Below are 19,460 nucleotides of genomic sequence, written 5' to 3'. Positions count from 1 at the left end.
ATTTTCGTGTATGTTATTATGTAGTTAATAAAGTTATATTCATTTTATGTAATTATATTTGTATAGTTAGAATATTTATTTAAGAGTGAGATTAATGGTGGATTTAATACAACAAAAGAATTTTTCCTCAAATAGTTTTTAATCTTTTTATTTAATTAATGTAGAATCACACATGTCATTTTCTTGTGTGATGATGTGTCACTCATATGGAGAGAGTTGTTCAACTTTCATATATATGATTCTTTAAAAGTTTCTTCCTTTTCTTATTAGTAAAAGCTTTTTTCAAGTTTGTCGAGAGGTCGCTTAGTTAAGTCAATAAATTAGTTGTTTAAACTTTTCAAAGTAAAATCTTTGATCGACTATCATCAATGGTCCATAGATGTTTATTTATATAGACACCACTGCTTTATTATTTAAGACTTTATTAATTTCCATGGTTGTTAAGAAGAAGTTTTTCTTTAAGTCATTAAGCTTTTTCTTTTTGTTTAAACTTTAATTTTCTCAAACTTCCGGAAAATTTCTGCACGGTTGTTTATTACTATCTTTTTGTTAATATTTAGAAAACTTCTTCTTATATTTGATTTTTTTCCAATTCTAATTATCTATATTATCTTAGAATTAGGATTTTTTCTTAATTTATTTGGAAGCTAACATAGTGAGACTAACAATGACATTAATATTTCAACATTATATAATTGAATTATACGTTTTTTTATTTCCATATCTTGTTTTCTTTTTCATAAATATCTTAATATTGAAGTTTGTTAAAAAGTTAAAATTGTAAACTAACAGAATGACTAAAAATGCTAATTAATGACAATGTCCAACCGCAATTCGTTGTTTAAAATCCTATGTGGATGTCTTTAGAGGCTCATAAGCTTCGACTTTTCTATAGTATAGAGTTTTAGAAAATTTATTTTTATATTTGATTTTTTTTCCAATTCTTATTATATATATTATTTTAGAATTAAGATTTTTTTTTAATTTATTTGGAAGCTAACATAGTGACACTAACAATGACATTAATATTTCTATAATATACTAATCAAATAATACATTTTCTTATCTCCATATCTTTTTTTCTTTTCATAAATATTTTAACATAGAAATTTGTTAAAATTTAAAAATGTAAATTAACATAATGGCTAAAAATGCTAATTAATGACATCTTCAACTGCAATTAGTTGTTTAAAATTCTATGTGGACGCCGTAAAGAGCAAATAGCCTAAACAATTTTACACTTTTCTTATTTCCATATGCTATATTTTCAAAAGTTGTCATATCTCTTCTTTCCATATATATTGTTTTCCATATAATAATCTTATTATAGAAAATTCGTAAAATTTATAAAAGTTAATCAATAAAATGGTAAAAAAATGTTAATTAATGACATGTCCAACCCCGATTAGTCGTTCTATATCCTATGTGGACGTCTTTATAAGCAAATAGCTTCAACTTTTATATAGTATAGATTATTCATACTAATGATTCTATTTTGAATTAATACATTTTAGACTTATTTAATCGACCAATAACACATGTAGTAACAAATTTGTAAATTTTCCTTTAGGTTGATCAAAATATTTGTCTATATATATATATATATATAATAAAATTAGTATATGTAAATTTGTTTACTTTTTTAGTTTTTTTATTTTAAAAAAAAAAATAAAAAAATTAAATTTTTAGTGATACAGTAAAACATCTGATCGTTATATTTGACACGTGGCACAATCATATGAGTTTGTAACTTGTAAAACTGTACTTTCATCTTATCTAGATAAAGCCCACCTAAATAGACGGATGTAATATATATACATTTAAATATTAATCGATAGTATTTGAATTTCGAGTAGTAAATTAGTAATCTATAAAAAATTTGATATTAAATGTGATATTTTTTGATTTAAGCAAAATTTCCGATATTTAATTAGTAATCTAATGTTTACGATTAAAAGACACGAATGTAAAAGAGTAACTGTCAATATTTTAATAGACACAACTGTTTAGATAAAAAATACAGTTGTATGAGAAGTTGCGATAAAAGACACTAACGGAAAAAATAACCGTTAATGAATATTCCAAACTATCTATGGTGAGACATGCAACCTATCTCATAAATAGAGTGGCAACGAGAACCTTAGTTAACCAAACACCATACGAAGCCTTCATAGGAAAGAAACCGAACGTTGAGCGCTTACGGGTATTTGGTTGCATTGGGTACGCAAAAGTAGAGACTGTGAACTTAAAGAAGTTGGATGATTGCTCACGAATGCTAGTACACCTCCGAACAGAGCCCGGCTCGAAAGCATATCGTCTATTGGATCCAACAAAGAAGAAGGTAGTAGTGAGTAGATATGTTGTTTTTGATGAGACTAAGAGCTGGAGGTGGAGTAATGATAAAGATGAAACTAATAGTGACTCAGGTTTGTTCAGTTTATCATTTGGTGAATTTGGAAACAATGGTATAAGGGAAGCCAAAGTCAATGGAGAAACAGAGAATCACAAGAGGGATGAAAGTCATGATACAGAACCAGTCGAGGAACATGTGCCGCCTACTCTTGACACATAAACAGAAGAACAACAAGCACCACCACAAACAACATTAAGAAGGTCGCAGAGAGAGACTTCAAGGCCAAGACACTTACATGACTATATCTTGATGGATCAAACAGAATGCGAGAGACTCTTGTTTGCAATAAACGAAGAGCCATGGAACTTCAATGACGCAAAGGAGTCAAAGGAATGGACACAAGCGTGCGTAGAAGAAATCTCATCGATTGAAAAGAACCACACTTGGGATTTAGTTGGTCTTCCTACAGGAGCTAAACCAATTGGACTGAAATGGGTCTTTAAGATCCAACAAAACTCGGATGGAAGTATAAATAAACACAAAGCAAGACTTGTGGCTAAAGGTTATGTGCAAAGACATGGTGTTGACTTTGATGAAGTGTTTGCTATTGTGGCTCGCACTGAAACAATCCGACTTATCATTGCGTTAGCAGTAGCTAGAGGATGGGAGGTACATCATCTTGATGTGAAAACAGAGTTTCTTCATGGTGAGTTGAAAGAACGGGTCTACGTCTCGTAGCCTGAGCCTGAAGGTTTTGTGATAGAGGGAAGCGAAAATAAAGTCTATAAACTGAACAAAGCACTTTATGGACTTAAACAAGCACCTAGGGCGTGGACAACAAATTGAACAAGATTCTTCTGGGGCAAAAATTCGTTAAGTATTCCAAGGAACCATCTCTGTATCAAAAGAGGGAGAATGATGAGTTTCTTGTTGTAGCTGTCTATGTCGACGATTTACTTGTCACAGGGTCCAACTTACAAGTAATACTAGAATTCAAAGAAGGAATGGCGGGAAAATTCGAGATGAGTGACCTTGGAAAGCTAACTTACTACCTAGGCATTAAAGTAATTCAACATGAAGAAGGGAGTATGCTAAAACAAGAGAGATATGCATCAAAGGTTCTCGAAGAAGCAAGAATAGATGATTGTAATGTAGTGTATATTCTAATGGATGTGAATGTCAACTATGTAAAGCACAAGGAGAAAACGGCATTGATGAGAAGGAGTACACGAGAAACATTGGTTGTCTTCGATACCTACTTCACACAAGACCGGATCTCTCTTACATTGTCAGAGTTCTTAGCAGGTACGTGTATGAGCCAAAAGAATCCCATGGAGTAGCACTTGAACAAGTTCTTTGGTACCTAAAAGGAACTCCGCCCTATGGACTCTGTTTTGAGCGGATGAATTAAACAAAGTTAATAGGTTTCAGTGACAGCAACCACAACGTTGATGAAGACGATGGTAGAACCACAACAGGTCACATCTTTTACCTTAACAACTGTCCCATAAGTTGGTGTTCGTAGAAACAAGAAAACGTGGCTTTGTCATCGTGTGAAGCTTAGTTTATGGCTGCCGCTGAAGCAGCAAAACAAGCCATTTGGCTTCAAGAGCTTCTCGGAGAAATCACTGGAGAATCGTGTAAGAAAGTTCCATTCTAATCGACAACAAGTCAACAATAGCTCTTACAAAGATTCCTGTTTTTCATGGTCGAAGCCAACGTATATACAAGAGATATCACTTTATCCGAGAATGTGTTATGAATGAGCAAGTTGAAGTAGAGCACATTCCCGGTAAGGAGCAGAGAGCCGATATCTGAACTAAGGCGCTTGCAAGGATAAAGTTCAAGGAAATGAGAGATCTTGTTGGAGTTCAAGATGTGGTGAAATGTGAGTTCAAGCTTAAGGGGAAGAATGTTGAAGTAAGCTTGAAGATAACTTAAGATATAAGTTATTAAAGAGATAATATTTCGGTCTTTAGGAGTTATCTAACGAAGTGTTTAAGAGTTATTTAAATACAATCCTAATTAGATTTGGATTAAGTATAAGAGTTCTCTATATAAGGAGATGTCAAAGTGTGACATAACTTGTGTGTGTTTTGAGAACTTGAGAGATTTGTAAGGTTTAGGTTTTGAGTTATTTTCCTTAACTAATAAAAGAAAGAGTCTTTTATACTTGCAATCTTCTAGGTTCTAAGGTGTTTAATTCAATAGTGTTTAGTCAAGTGGTTAGCTCCATTACACTCCGCTTTTTCTATCGGAATTCGAATCCAGTAAATCGTCTTATCCGTGTAGTAGAGATTAACTGTGGATCGGGCTTGTCGATCTGAAGAGGTTAAAAAAAACTATTATCCTTGTCCCATGAAAGTTATCCAGTAACAACATATATACAAATTAGTAAGTTTCATATCTTCATCACAAAGAAAAAGTAATCCAAAACACACTTCAACAGATTTTGTTTTTAAGACTTCGTTTTTGAAACAGGAAAGTAGAAGATTTTCTGAAACGAAAGCTAGAGTCACAGCGGCGTCCACTTCCTTTCTTATTTGAGTAACCAAGAAAACATAATTGGTGAAACTCCACCTCCCGGATCAAACACAGATTGAACGCTTTCTTCAGCTAGACAATCTTGATCTCTCACTTGTCAAATGGATGCATGAGCCATCTTATGAGTAACATGACTCCACTGACGTCTTTTACCATATTTTTCGCACTCTACATGATGTAGTACCTAGCTCTGGTACCCATATCCAAAACCAAACCCTGAATGATCATAAATTTCTGATCGTTGACTAAACTTACAATCTTTGGTCAGAATTATTTTTGCTTATTGTTGTATAGTATTCTTTTAACTTTTTAGTTGTTGTTGTAACTAGAGAAAGAGATAGTAGAAAATGAGTGTATTATTTCAATGAATAAAGGGTCCGTTATATAGGAGTACATGGGAAGGATTTTACTTGGTGACAAAGTAAAACCCTAGATACAAGTAATTCTAGAAACTTCTAGAAGATTGACCTTATAATGGGCATCCATCTATTATTCATAACACTCCCCCTTGATGACCATTATAGTACCATAGCTCGTAGTGCATCTGAAATGATATCTCATTAAAAACCTTACCAAGAAATCCCATTGGGAAAACCATGATTAAGGGAAAAAGAGTGCAACACGCCATTACTCCCCCTTATGAGTATATACGTCGAGATCTTTGAGACGGCGTAATCCGATACGATAGACGAAATTCTTGAAAGTAGCAGTAGGTAGAGCCTTGGTGAATAGGTCAGCCAGATTATCGTTCGAACGGATCGGTAGAACTCATACATCGCCGCTCTTCTGTAGATCGTGTGTGAAGAAGAATGTGGGATGCATGCTGCATTTGTTCTATCACCTTTAATGTATCCGTCTTTGAGTTGTGGGATGCATGCTGCATTTGTCTTCGTACATAATTGTTGGAGCCTTTTTCCCTGCATACAAACCACAATCTTCTTGTATATGGTGAACTATGGATCTTAGCCATACACACTCGCACTCGCTACTTGGATTTGTTAGGAAAATACAGACCCATGTCTTTCGTACCTTGGAGGTAACAAAGTATATGTATAATTCCATTCCAATGCCTTCAAGTTGGACATGAGCTGAACCTTGCTAATAAATTCACCGCAAATGATATATAAGGTCTTATATGACTAGCAAGATACATCAGTGCTCATATTGCACTTAAGTATGGTCCTTCAGGACTAAGAACTTCTTCATTGTTTTCCCAAGGACGGAATGGATGTTTATCCACATCAAGTTATCTTACAACCATTGGACTACTCAAGGGGTATGCTCCATCCATATAGAATCTTTTGAGAACATTTTTGGTATATGTCTCTTGATACTCCAGAATTACGTTCTTTAGGTGTTCGATTTGTAGTCCTAAACAAAATTTCGTTTTTCCAAGATCTTTCATCTCGAATTCTTTCTTTAAATATTCTACAGTGAATGAGATCTCTGCAATAGTTCCCATAATATTTAAATTATCAACATAAACTGCAATTATAACAAATCCTTTCCCAAAATTTTTATAAAGATGCATGGACTAACAGGGTCATTTTTGTAGCCTTCTTTTAGCAAGTTCTCACTAAGGCGATTATACCACATACGCCCTGATTCTTTTAATCCATAAAGGGATCAATTTAATTTTATGCAGTATTGTTCTCGAGAATTTGAATTTACTGCTTGAGGCATTTTTAATCCTTCTCGGACTTTCATATAAATGTCATTTTCTAGTAGACCGTATAAATAGGTTGTGACAACATCCATCAAACGTAAATCAAGTCACCATGTCTCTTCATAGTCAATTCATGGTCTTTGTGAGAATCCTTGTGCGACTAAACGCCTCACAATTTCACCATTTGCATTCTTCTTTAGTACAAAAACTCATTTATGTCCAACTGGTTTTACACCTTTGGATGTACGGACTACTGGTCTAAACACTTCTCTCTTTGCAAGAAATTTTAATTCAGCATCTATTGCTTCATTCCATTTTGGCCAATCACTTATTTGTGTACACTCTTCAATAGATGTTGGTTCATGATCCTCATCCATAACATCAACTGCTACATTGCATGCAAAAATATCATGGATATCGATTTGCTTTTGGTTCCATTTTATTCCAGACATGACATAAGTAATTGAGATCTCTTCATTGTCAGGTACCTGAATTTCTTTATGTGTCATGTCTAAGCTCTCTTCTGGAGATTCTTCATTTGTAATTATATCCTCTGTTTTACCTATGCCAATTTTTGCCCCTTTTCTTTTTCGAGGATTTTTATCTTTGGAACCAATAGGTCTACCACGCTTTAAACATGTCTTAGACTCATTTACAGTTTGATTTTGTCCTTCTAGGATATTTATTCTTATTGGAGCATTTGCAGCCGGTATATGTGATTTGATCACACTTTTTGGGTCAATGAATGCATCTGGCAGCTGATTTGCTAAACTCTGTAAATGAATTATCTTTTGGACTTCTAATTCACACTCTTTAGTCCGAGGATAAAGATAAGACATTGATAATTCATTCCAAACTATATCTTTTCCCGACTATTTATTTTCTCCCCCTAATGTTAGGAAAACAGACTCATTAAAATGACAGTCTACGAATCGAGCTTTGAATAAATCTCCTATAGATAGATTGAGATACTTAATTATTGATGGGGAATCATAACCAACATATACTCCCAACGTTCTTTGAGGTCCCATCTTATATGGCTGTGGTGGAGCAATTGGAACATATAGAGCACAATCCAAAAACTTTGAGATGAGAAATATTTGGTTCCTCACCGAGAACCAGTTGAGATGGAGAGAACTTATGATTACTTGTTGGCCTGATGCGAATCAATGATGCTACATGTAATATAGCATGTCCCCAAGCAGATATTGGGAGTTTTGATTTCATTTGTAATGGTCTAGCAATCAATTGAAGACACTTGATTAGTGATTCTGATAAACCATTTTGTGTGTGAACATGTGCTACAGGATGTTCAACACTTATCCTAATAGACATACAATAGTCATTAAAAGCTTGAGATGTGAATTCACCAACATTATCAAGACACATTTTTGTTAAAGGAAAGTCTGGAAAATATGCTCGTATTCTAATCAACTGAGCAAGCAATCTTGCAAACGCCAGGTTTCGAGTTGATAATAGGGATACATGCGACCATCTTCTAGATGAGTCAATTAAAACCATAAAGGATTATAAAGTTCCACATGATGGGTTAATCGGCCCACAAATATCTCCTTGTATTCATTCCAAAAAATTGATTGATTCGAAATTTATCTTAGCTGGTGAAGGCCGTATAATCAACTTGCCTTGTGAACAACCAACACATGAAAAATCATTAGGACGAATCTATTGGTTCTTTCATGAATGTCCACATGAATTCGTGATTATCTTTCGCATCATTATTGTACTGGGATGGCCTACCGGTCATGCCAAACTTTAATGTTTTCTGTAGAGTTCTGGTTTACTGTAGCATTTACTTCAATTGTATTAATTGTAGTATAATATAAACCAGTGGAGAAAGCAGGTAGTTTTTCCTGAATATTTTGAGATTCTTGGATATTACTTGTGATTCGAAGGTATTCGATACTACCTTCGCTTATAGTCTCAATATGATATCCATTTCTGCAGATGTCTTTAAAACTTAATAAGTTCCTTTGAGATTTAGGAGAGTATAAGGCCTCCACAATCTCTAATTTTGTTCCCATAGGCATTGCTATATTTGCTCTTCCAAAGCCTTCAATTATCTTTGCACTACCTGTTACGATAGTTACACTTGCTTCTTTCATTGTCAAAAAAGAGAAATATCTCTTATTTTTTAAAATAGTATGATTAGTTGCATTGTCTGCCAAGCATATTTCTCCACCATTCATTGTTTCTTTTAAAGCGCGCTGATAACGTGTTGTAACTAGAGAAAGAGATTGTACAAAATGAGTGTATTATTCCAATGAATAAAGGGTCCTTTATATAGGAGTACAAGTGAAGAATTTTACTTGGTGACAAAATAAAATTCTAGATACAAATAATTCTAGAGAATTCTAGAAGATAGGCCTTATAATGGGCATCCATCAATTATTTGTAACAGTTTTCATTTTATCTCAATGTTTTTCCATTTATCTCCCAATTTAAAATTAAAGGAGGTTATCCTAATTAATCTAATCATTTATGTGTAAATGGACTCATATACTAAAATTTACCTAAGATTACCCACTTTTTTTTTATTATTATGATTAGCTAGGATAACCTCCATTAATTTTTATTTATTGCCCAAATAACTGATTGCTTAATAATTTTCATAATCCCAAAAATGTCCATCTATGTTTGTTTGTCTCTCCATCTATTATTAAATTTGTAGTTATATAAAGTGTTGGAGTTATATACATAAGAAGGAAAAAAACCATGGACATGCCTTATAACAAATTTTAAAAGTACATAGAAATTAATTTTCTAAAACTCGAAATACATTATGACACAAAATCTTGTGGTACTGGTATTCAGACATGATCCAGATACCTATGATACTCATAAGATTGATTAGTTCTGGTGGACAAACAAATCATATAATTTAAAAGAATTCTACAAAATGAGTGGTTTCATATCAACTCTCCTTTAGAATTTCCTAAACATGAAAGTAGAAGCTTGTCCAACAGGGAAACTAGAGTCATAGTCACTTCCACCTCCTCTCTTATTAGTGTAACCTAGATATTGCATGCGTTAATTTCCACTTCTCTGTGACAACGAAAACCAAATGTAAAACCCAGAACCAGTATCCTCCACTCCTTAAATGAGTGAACCATCTTATGAGTCACATGAATCTCTCCATATTGGTCTTTAAGCATCACTCTAGCACTCCTGAAAAAACCTTCCACCGGTTTTTGGTGTTTCCTGTGTCTTCTCTCACAAGTACGGAAATATTTGTTTAAAACACCATAAACAATAACAGCGACCATATATATATGTACAACAAAAAATCATATGAGATGATGTAGCTCTCATGCTCACGACCAAAAGAAAACCATACATGAGAAAAATTGAAGATGATTCTATCATATAGAATCGTTCCAACAACCCTGCAATCTATGCTCATGGAGTGCACATTAACACCATGGACCACAATGCATCCAAGTCTCTCCAACTCTTCTACATTTGTCTTCGCATTCTTGCACTTCACCTTTAACTCCTCTACAACACTCAACAAGTATGATTGCTATAACCGCAAATTTACGTGTTCTGATATTGTAATCATCATATAATGGCAAATAATAACACAGACAAAGTAACAATGATGGTCAAACAATTTTTTTATACTTTAGATTATAAGGAAATGTCTATACTACAATGATATCTGTTTCTACCTCGAGTATCGAAAGAATTTACAGTTATGCTAGTACCCGAACCAAAGGCTCTTGCAAGATACAAAAAAAAGAGAAATATCCTTCTCCTACCAGAAGTATTTGTTGTTTATTATTGTAATGGCTACAGTGTAAACTGTGTGAAACCTCCATCACGTCTACATGCATTTGCTGCTTTCACATGCATATATATATATATATATATATATATATAAACGGACATGAATCCATGGATCAGAAGAGTTTTTTCTTTCTTAATTTGGCTCTTCAAACTTTATGAGTATTTATTTCCTTTCAACGAGCATTCAATATTCTTCTTCATCTGCTAATACATTACATACATATATTTTTATACGAAAGACATAGTTCAAACATTTCTTTATTGACATAGTAAATTGTCTTAATATTTTGGGATGTACTTTGAAGAGCATTTTCATATTCTGTTCATGCACCATTATGAAAAAATAGTTCAAACTTCTTTCATTTTTAAATTCTCTAATTGAGTTACCTAAACACCATATTGAGGTGTTATTGTCTGCTTGCCCGTTCATTTACCATTTTAAATTTATCAACAATTCTCTACTTTTTTGCCTTCAATATATAAGACCTTTAAATTTTTGACCAAAATATCTAGTTCCAGCACTAATATTTAATCCGTGGTATATATTGGCATTGCACGGGTCTTTTGAAAAATACTGCGAATTAAAAATAAATAAAAATCAGAAATACTATTAACCATTAAATATTCCAAAGATACTACAAACTTGTGTTTGGACTATAATTTGGAGGATGGAGGTTCCTAAGAATATAGGAAGAATTTGCCTCTTGTTGCTTCTTTGGTTAGCTTTTCACTGGGACTCCTATGTTGTTACACCTTGTTATGTTATGGCTTGTTGATCCACAATGTCCACAATGAAGAGTCACTCCTTGTCTTGTCAATTTTTGCATTTTCTGAGGAGGTTGATTTGCTCATATCTCTTTCATCTTCTTCTTCTGTGGTGACTCATTTTTCAACTTGATTCTTTTCTGCTTCTTTTTACGACCCTTATCCCTTGATGGTGGTTGAACTGTAGATTCCCTAGATTTTCCCCAAAAATCCATTCCATATACTCCCATAAGTGTCTCACTGTATTGATTTACCCAACTTGTAGTCAAATACCAATCTGAGACAACGAAATCTTCAAGCTTCAGCTTTTTACCAATATTATTTGTAGTACATGTCGACAAGGTAATCATATCATACTCCACCTCCTACACACACATTTCTTTGCATTCATATCAACTCTAAAACCTTTTCCATGCTCAGTTACCTCATATAATAAAATATATGTTACATTTAAAAAAAAAACAAATCCTTTTTTGTTAAACTATTTTTCGATTGTTATTTTAATATTTACTTCAGAATTATTGAAAAGTGATAATCTATAATATATGTTTTGTAGGCAGAATTTTAAATTTCTATTTAAATATTATAAGTATTTTTCTTGTATATTCCATAAATATTGGATCTTTCATCATTTAATTAATTTTTTGTTTTTGACCAAATTTAGATTGATATCTTAATGAATTATTTTTATATTCAAGTCAAGATTAAAACAAAATCTAAGGTCAAAAGTTTTTATAAAAAAAAGTCAATGAGCGGTTGAGTAAAAGTGGTGATGGTTGAGAAATTTTTTTGCATACCTTATAAATTTGTTTTTCATTGGAAGATAGTTGTGATGATCTATAGTCGAATTTTTCCAAATATCAGAGAGCTATAATCTGAATATGAAAAATTTAGTTAATAATGAAACATAAAATAAAACAAATAAATTAAATTAAACAAAATCATAATTAAATAATTTATATAAAACTGGGAAGAAAACAATGGATGTCTTGTTGAAAGATATGGATGATCTTATATAATGAAGAGAGGATGTCGATTTAGGGTTAAAATTTTGAATCTTCTAGTGAAATCTTCTTTTAAGCTTTGAGAGCAATGCTAAAAAAATAAATGAAAATTTTCATTTTCATATTTGAATACTCAATCAATGATCATTCATATTAAATATACATAATTATAAATTTGTGGAATATGCTTGTTTTAAACGATTATAATATCAGATTTAGGGAGTATAATCATAATTTTTATATCATATTCGAATACTCAATCAATCATATTAAATACACGTAAATAGATCAAATTAAATAAGATTCGAAAATAATTTTGTATATTTAAGTTATGAATTATTTTCAAAGCGGAAATTAATAAATGTTATGAAAATTAATATTTAAATATCAAACCAAAAATGTATTATTTTTTAATGTTTAAAAATATTTTTATATTTTAATTATGAAACATAAAAGATGGTTTAATTAAATGTTATTACAGTTATTTATATAAATTTAGAATATTTAAGCCAATTTTGAATTCAAACATATTAATTCGATATTTATAATTATATATATATATATATATATAAATAAATCATATTTGCTAAATTACATTAGAAAATAATATTTTCCGCCAAAAAAACGTAAACCCGTGATTTTCCCGCCAAAAACGTAAACCTGTAATTTTTCCGCCAAAAACATAAACCCGTAATTTTCCCGAAAAAAATGTAAACCCATGATTCTTCCGCCAAAAAAGTAAACCCGTAATTTTTCCGCCGAAAACGTAAACCCGTAAAAGTAGAATCCGTAATGAAATAATAATTATTAATAACGATAATTATTTATTTTTGTTTTACAATAATAATTAATTAAATTCTTATTTAAATGGGTTAACCCATTTAACAACTCAACCCATCACATATTCTCAGTGGGGATTCAAAACTTCCTAATGGACTCTTCGCCAGCGATCAATATTCGAAGGGAAGGCTGAATGTATACTCTAGACTAGATATTCTATCCTTTGTCCGGAAGGTTTTTGATGAGACAGAGAAATTCGATTTTATTCTTCAGTCATGCTTTGGATCTCTATTCCATTTGTCGGTTAGTAGGGTTGCGACTTCGGGTAAAGTCATTCATGCCTTACTATGTAGGAAGTTGGTTACTAAGAAAAAGTATGAGTTTTGGACACACCCAATGTGATTTTCACTACTTGAATTTGCTTCCCTGGCTGGCTTGCCTTGTGGGGAGTTTCCGGTGGAGTACGACCCTGAAAATACTCCGGTTTATGATGATGGCAAGAAGAGTTACCGGAACGAGTTAATTGGTCCAGACAAGACGGTTACGTTAGGGGATATATCAGCCATGCTAACCAAGAGACGCAAGAAATTGTCTTCTGAGCACAAACTGAAGCTCGCGTTTCTACTAATTGTAGATGGTGTCCTCATAGCATCGAACCAAACTGGTAGGCCTACATTTAAATATGTAGAGATGTTGGCAGATCTAGAGAAATTCCTTTCATTTCCTTGTGGTAGAGAGTCATTTATGAAGACGGTAGAAGCGATGACACCCGAGAAACGGATTCTCGATAAGTGCACAGGTAAAAGACAGCTCACAAACGATCCTATTCAGAATTTGGAGAAGCAACTTCAACACATCTCATTCCGTCTTAAAGGTTCCCGCATGCGCTGCAGCTCTTAGCATTTCGTAACATACCTGGAATGGTAGATTTGTTGTCCTTTGACGACACCTCCTTGACAATCATTCATTGGAAAATTTAACTCATCCAACACAACAGATATCCCTTCCTCATATTCACGCTTTAGAAAGCAACCTTAAGGTATTTTTTTATTAACCCAAAAGTTTCTATATGGTCTCTATAATATTCTCTTTCTATATATCCAGTCTTATTTACTAATAATAACCTTCTATTTTTCAATAGAGACTAGTGGATCCGCTTATAGTTGAAGATATTAATGTTCACCAAAGTTGGACAGAGTGGGATGATGAGGTGAAAGATATGAAAGTTGCGCACATGAAAGATTCGATACTGACATCTCATCAATTCAAAAAAAGCGAATGGCCAAGAGGTGATGCACATTGCCATCAATTAAAATCTCAAAGAAGAAGCTATTTGTTGTTCACAAATAGCACATTGTGGATCGTAAGAAGAGACTACGGGTGAAGTCTGACCCTGTCAAATCATGGCATAGGTATTCAACTCGTACTAATCCATAACTAAAGCTATCTCATGATGAGAAGTCTAGGTTGCTCGTTGAACTACAAAACACGGTGGAAGAGCTATCAAATCGTGTAATGAAGCTTAAAAAGAAAAGAAAAGCTATCATATTCAAGCGGTCCAGAAAACTCTCCTTCAGTTTTGTTCCATGTTCTTCTAGATCAAAGCGCAAGAAGTCATTGGAGGTACCTATCCAATCTGAAACCCCTTAGGTTCTTTATTTTCCTCATAGAATCCATCTCATTCACACACGCTGTCTGAGCACCAGAATGAGGAATTTGATTTTGAGGTCTGCTGGTTCAACCTTATGTGTTTATTGATTATTCTGTTACCACATCTATATGTACTTAATCAAAAAAGTTCACTCTTGATAACATCAATTTGAGCAAAAGGATAATTCACGAGATGTTTTCTCCTCCTCTTCCCCCCCCCACCCCGCTTGTATATTAGTTGTTGATGCTGAATTCCAGAAGTTTCAAGAGGACTCCTTTTATAGAACCACATTGACAAACACGGTTAGTGTAATATTTAATTTCCAATATCTCCTTGGTAGAATTGATTACGTCAACAAATCTTGTTTCAGGTGATTACTGATGACACCATTGACGTCTATCATACTCCAAATGAATCACAGGAATCTTATAAGGATGATGCAAAAGAAGGCAACCCAATTTATGACACTGATGTCAAAGATCCAAATGGCAATGAAGCAGATGAGGAGGGCAAAATTCAGGTACTTTTATAAATACAAACAGAACAAATCAAACAATTTATTTAACAGTTTATAGATTCTGACACCTTTGACTATTGTACTTTACAATCAGTTTGATTCAAGTGCAAACCTAAGCAACAAAAAACAACCTCCTCTCGAGCAAGATAATATTATGGAGGTAAGCTAATATATAATTTGTGGGAACACATCGGAGAGGGTTGCTGCATCCCAGTCCTTAAACATACTTATTGTCACAGTCCTTAAGCCATATTCGTTTGTAATTCATTATTCAGGACACCTTGGAGACGGTTGAAGCTTCTCTTTCAGTGTTGGAGACGCAACCCGAAGAAAACATTGACGATGATCCAATGACGGAGGTAAGCTAATATATAATTTGATATAACACATTGGGGAGAGTTTCTGCATCCTAGTCCTTAAACCAAATAATGGCACATGTGCATAGTTATTATAGACAAAATTTTGTGGATACTTACAAGTATACTTCAACATTCAGGTCACTTTGGAGGCGGATGCAGCATCTCAATAAGTGGTGGAGCCACAACTTGATGATCTTATGGAAGTATACATTTTTAACTAGTTCCTTGATTTATTGGACACAGGAGAGGCATGCTTCATCTCTCAGTCCTTGTCCAAAAAAACATTTATAGAAATAATTCTCCACAGGGCAATTCTCCATAGGGCAATGCAGCATCTTATTCATTGTTAGAGTCTCAACCAGTAGTCAACATCGATTGTGATCCTATGAAGGTATACAGTAACAACAAGTATTATTTTATGGGTTGCGGTTCTTGTGTTATTGGACAAGATTTTGTGGTTACTTCATAATTTGTAGGCAATATTTCTTTTATTTTTTCTGACCATATTTTTGGGGACTTCAACTTTCAGGACAACATCGAGACGGCTGCAGCATCTCATTCATTGCTAGAGACTCAATCAGAAGTCAACATCGACGGTGTTCCTATGAAGGTATACAGTAATAACAAGTATCATTTTACGGGTTGCGGTTTTTGTGTTATTGGACATGATTTTGTGGATACTTCATAATTTGTAGGCAATATTTCTTATATTTATTCTAACCAGTTACATGTGTACTTTAACATTCAGGTTACTTTGGAGATGCCTGCAACATCGCATTTAGTGTCGGAGGCGCAACCCGAAGTAAAGATTGGCAATGATCCTATGGAGGTATACATTTCTAACTAGTTTCAGTTAATCATTTACATTTATTGATTTATTAGATATTGTAGAGGTATGTTGCATCTCTTAGTCATAATGCAACAAACATTTATAGAAAAAATGCTCCACAGGGTAAAGTTCTCTAAAAAGAAGGTCAACATTAGGTCTGAACTAAATTATGATCCCATGTTCAATTTTATATTTGACAAGAGTTTGTGGATACTTTAAAATTTGCAGATAATATTTTCTTATGTTTTTCTCACCATCTTTTTGTGTACTTCAACATTCACGACACCATAGAGAGGCCTCCAGCATCTCATTTATTGTTAGGGTTTCCAATGTTTTTTAAAAAGAAGGTCATCCTTATGTCTAAACTAAATTAGGATTGCATGTTCACTTTTATATTTGATAGAAGTTTGTGGATACGTTATAATTTGCAGGTAATATTTTCTTATTTTTTCTCACCATCTTTTTTTGTACTTCAACATTCAGGTCACCATGGAGACGGTTGTAGCATCTCATTCAGGAGTTTGTGAAGTCAACATTGATCCTATGAAAGTATACATCAATAACAAGTATCATACTTTTCTGGTATGTTTTATTGGACAACACTGTTTGGATTGTTTTTAACATTATCTTCTTATTTCAGGCAATGGTTGTGTTTGGGAAGCCTGTATTTGATATCAGTTCCAAAGCTGACAAAGACCCCCAATCATCTCCTACACATAGTTCCAATAGTGGGGGTACAAGAAACGAGGTATTGCTTAACATATATTCACTATTGTTCATAATGGATAGGGAATAAGTTTTTAGTTCTGTAACAACTTATGTCTATTGGTTTGATATTACATTTTCCCGTACAGGATAATAAGTCATAACACTCTAACTCACCTGCATATCAATATGTTGAGTTATCTGATTCATCCCCGGCGCGTAAAAGAGAAAAACCAATTCTCTCCCAAGCTGAAGCACGTCCCAAGCTGAAGCACGTCTCATAGCCGAGTTGACATCGCAACCGATACCTGAGACACAACCACTTTTACCAACACTAAAAAGCCGATTATTCACCGTTTGTCAAAACCCTCTCTAGCGCTCCAGATATGTATGGTTTAGCATTCATTTTTCCTATTTCCACAACATTCATCATCAAGTTCTTCACTAATGCTACTTTTTCATTTCTTCACCCATTTTATCTATTATCATTTCTTCACAAAATGTCTTGAAGCCAACAATCCACATGCTTTGAAAGTTGTATTGTACAAACCAATAGCATATGAGAATTTTGCTGCCGAATGCTATAGATCTACCTTATGGGCGGAGCTGTTCGGAGAGCATGAAGGATAGGAATTAAAGAAAGGAACAAATAGTCCCAAATTTTGAAAGACAATGTGGTTCCTTATTCATTTCTACTGTTCTGCCTTTGTTTTTGTAAATAAATCATTTCTACTCTGGTTAATCCTTTGAAAAGTCAGATCCCATCAAAATTCGCTCGTTGCCATGAATGAGTTTTGCCTATATATGTTTAAGCTAAATCAGCAGAAATGATTTCCAATTGATAACCCTTTAATGCCATATACTTGTGCGCACGTCGTTATAATAAATTCCAAACGGACATGTATCTTTGGACATGTTGTCTTGGACAGAACATATATTTTGGGGAAGTTATATAGTATCGTTGCTCTTTGTCGTATACAATTAACATTAACGGACAGTAGTATGTGGACATCTAGCATTTAATTACAGATAAATAACTCGACTATAAACGACACCAGACGAATTATCTATCTAATATTTCAACCACCCCACCTCAATACGTAATATTCTGTGACAGAACATATATTTTGTGGAAGTTATATAGTATCATTGCTCTTTGTCGTCTACATTTAACATTAACGGACAGTAGTATGTAGACATCTAGCATTTAATTACAGATATCTAACTCAACTATAAACGACACTAGACGAATTATCTATCTAATATTACAACCACCTCACCTCAATACGTAATATTCTGAAAATTAACATGTCATATAGCATAACGACAGCGGATCAAGGCAACCATCGGGCCTCCTTTTTCTGCCTTCTACTATGACATAATCAAAGAGAATTAATGGAAAACGATTACTACTTTCATTGTTCGACCAAACTGCGAAGCAATAAGAACAACTCATGAATTTCGGATTTTGTTCATGGAGCAAACTGCCGTGACTTCCTCAACAACAAGAGAAACCATTTTGCTTAACAACTTCACTCCATTTGACTACATCGTCGAAAACACTGTTCCCAAAGATACTTTGGTTGGTAAGTAATAACTTCACAAATTTAATTTTCTTTCAAAGCACACAGATTTTACGTCTCTCATCTTCTTCATATTTTGACCAAATTTGCTTGGTGGACTTGTTGATTATGGATTTCTGACCAATATTGCGAGGAATGGTACCGATTTGGACGGATTCAAGCTACCCTTCAAGATCATGGATAGATATATAGTACATCTCTTTACCATCAATTTCAGTTTTTTTTCCAACAGAGCATGGTTACATTTCTTTGCATTAACAAGAGGTAACAATCTCATATTCTTACTGATTTTCAGCCGAACAATATTGCAATGCGAGGCTTATGGAGAAATCGCAGTGGACTTTGACAGAAGGTTTTGATCCCTTCGCAATAACAATATTGTTATTGCCCTTGCTTGATGGAAGGTAGTTATATATTATGCCGGTGGTCACCGTGTGAAGATTGTAAGCCATGCCCCTATATCAATTGTGTATCCTGAACCTGATCTCGAGGAAGTGAAAGAAATTAAAATGGTATGTACTCTTTCGTTAAAATAATTTCTTCAAATAACATTTTATAAACTTATCCACTATTTCTTGTCATTCTCTTTTAAGGTTGTCGACTAATACAAGAGGAATAAAATCATCACAATGCTTGCTGCTTCAATATTATTATCACAAGTTTTTTTTTTTTTCCCTCTTATGTACCCCTCAAACTTAATGTCACTTTCTTATCGTTTGAATACTGTAATTTCTTGATATTATTTATTATTATCGTCATTTTTCCTTTTTTTCGGTTGCTACGAACAAATTATTGCTACAGATACATGATTAGCTAATACCAATGTCTTTCAATAAAAATTTCATTTTTAATCCATAAGAAACTACTTTCGTGGATTGCTGTTTATAGATAGGTTAA

At 33.4% G+C, this 19,460-nt stretch overlaps 1 protein-coding gene and 4 pseudogenes across 5 annotated transcripts; 3 read left to right on the top strand and 2 right to left on the bottom strand.

The window, feature by feature from the left end:
- Positions 1-2,092: 2,092 nt before the first annotated feature.
- On the top strand, positions 2,093-4,234 carry AT2G11190 (annotated as a pseudogene; the record flags this gene model as incomplete). The annotated part of the gene is made up of 1 exon: positions 2,093-4,234.
- Positions 4,235-5,466: 1,232 nt separating this feature from the next.
- On the bottom strand, positions 5,467-8,686 carry AT2G11180 (annotated as a pseudogene; the record flags this gene model as incomplete). The annotated part of the gene is made up of 1 exon: positions 5,467-8,686.
- Positions 8,687-9,506: 820 nt separating this feature from the next.
- On the bottom strand, positions 9,507-10,436 carry AT2G11045 (ATP-binding protein; the record flags this gene model as incomplete). Its single annotated transcript, NM_001335368.1, is given in 5 exon segments — positions 9,507-9,595; positions 9,655-9,749; positions 9,760-9,788; positions 9,919-10,079; positions 10,397-10,436. 5 exon segments carry the CDS (start codon positions 10,434-10,436, stop codon positions 9,507-9,509), a joined length of 414 nt encoding a protein of 137 aa, NP_001324777.1.
- A 2,578-nt stretch (positions 10,437-13,014) lies between these two features.
- Positions 13,015-17,292, top strand: AT2G11170 (annotated as a pseudogene; the record flags this gene model as incomplete). The annotated part of the gene is made up of 1 exon: positions 13,015-17,292.
- An 876-nt stretch (positions 17,293-18,168) lies between these two features.
- AT2G11168 lies at positions 18,169-19,079 on the top strand (annotated as a pseudogene; the record flags this gene model as incomplete). The annotated part of the gene is made up of 1 exon: positions 18,169-19,079.
- Between the last annotated feature and the right edge of the window lie 381 nt (positions 19,080-19,460).

Source organism: Arabidopsis thaliana, chromosome 2, assembly GCF_000001735.4.
Source record: "Arabidopsis thaliana chromosome 2, partial sequence".
In the NCBI taxonomy this organism is placed as follows: Eukaryota; Viridiplantae; Streptophyta; class Magnoliopsida; order Brassicales; family Brassicaceae; genus Arabidopsis; species Arabidopsis thaliana.
The sequence above is the reverse complement of the archived record's forward strand: the minus strand, read 5'-3'. Positions and strand labels throughout refer to the sequence as shown.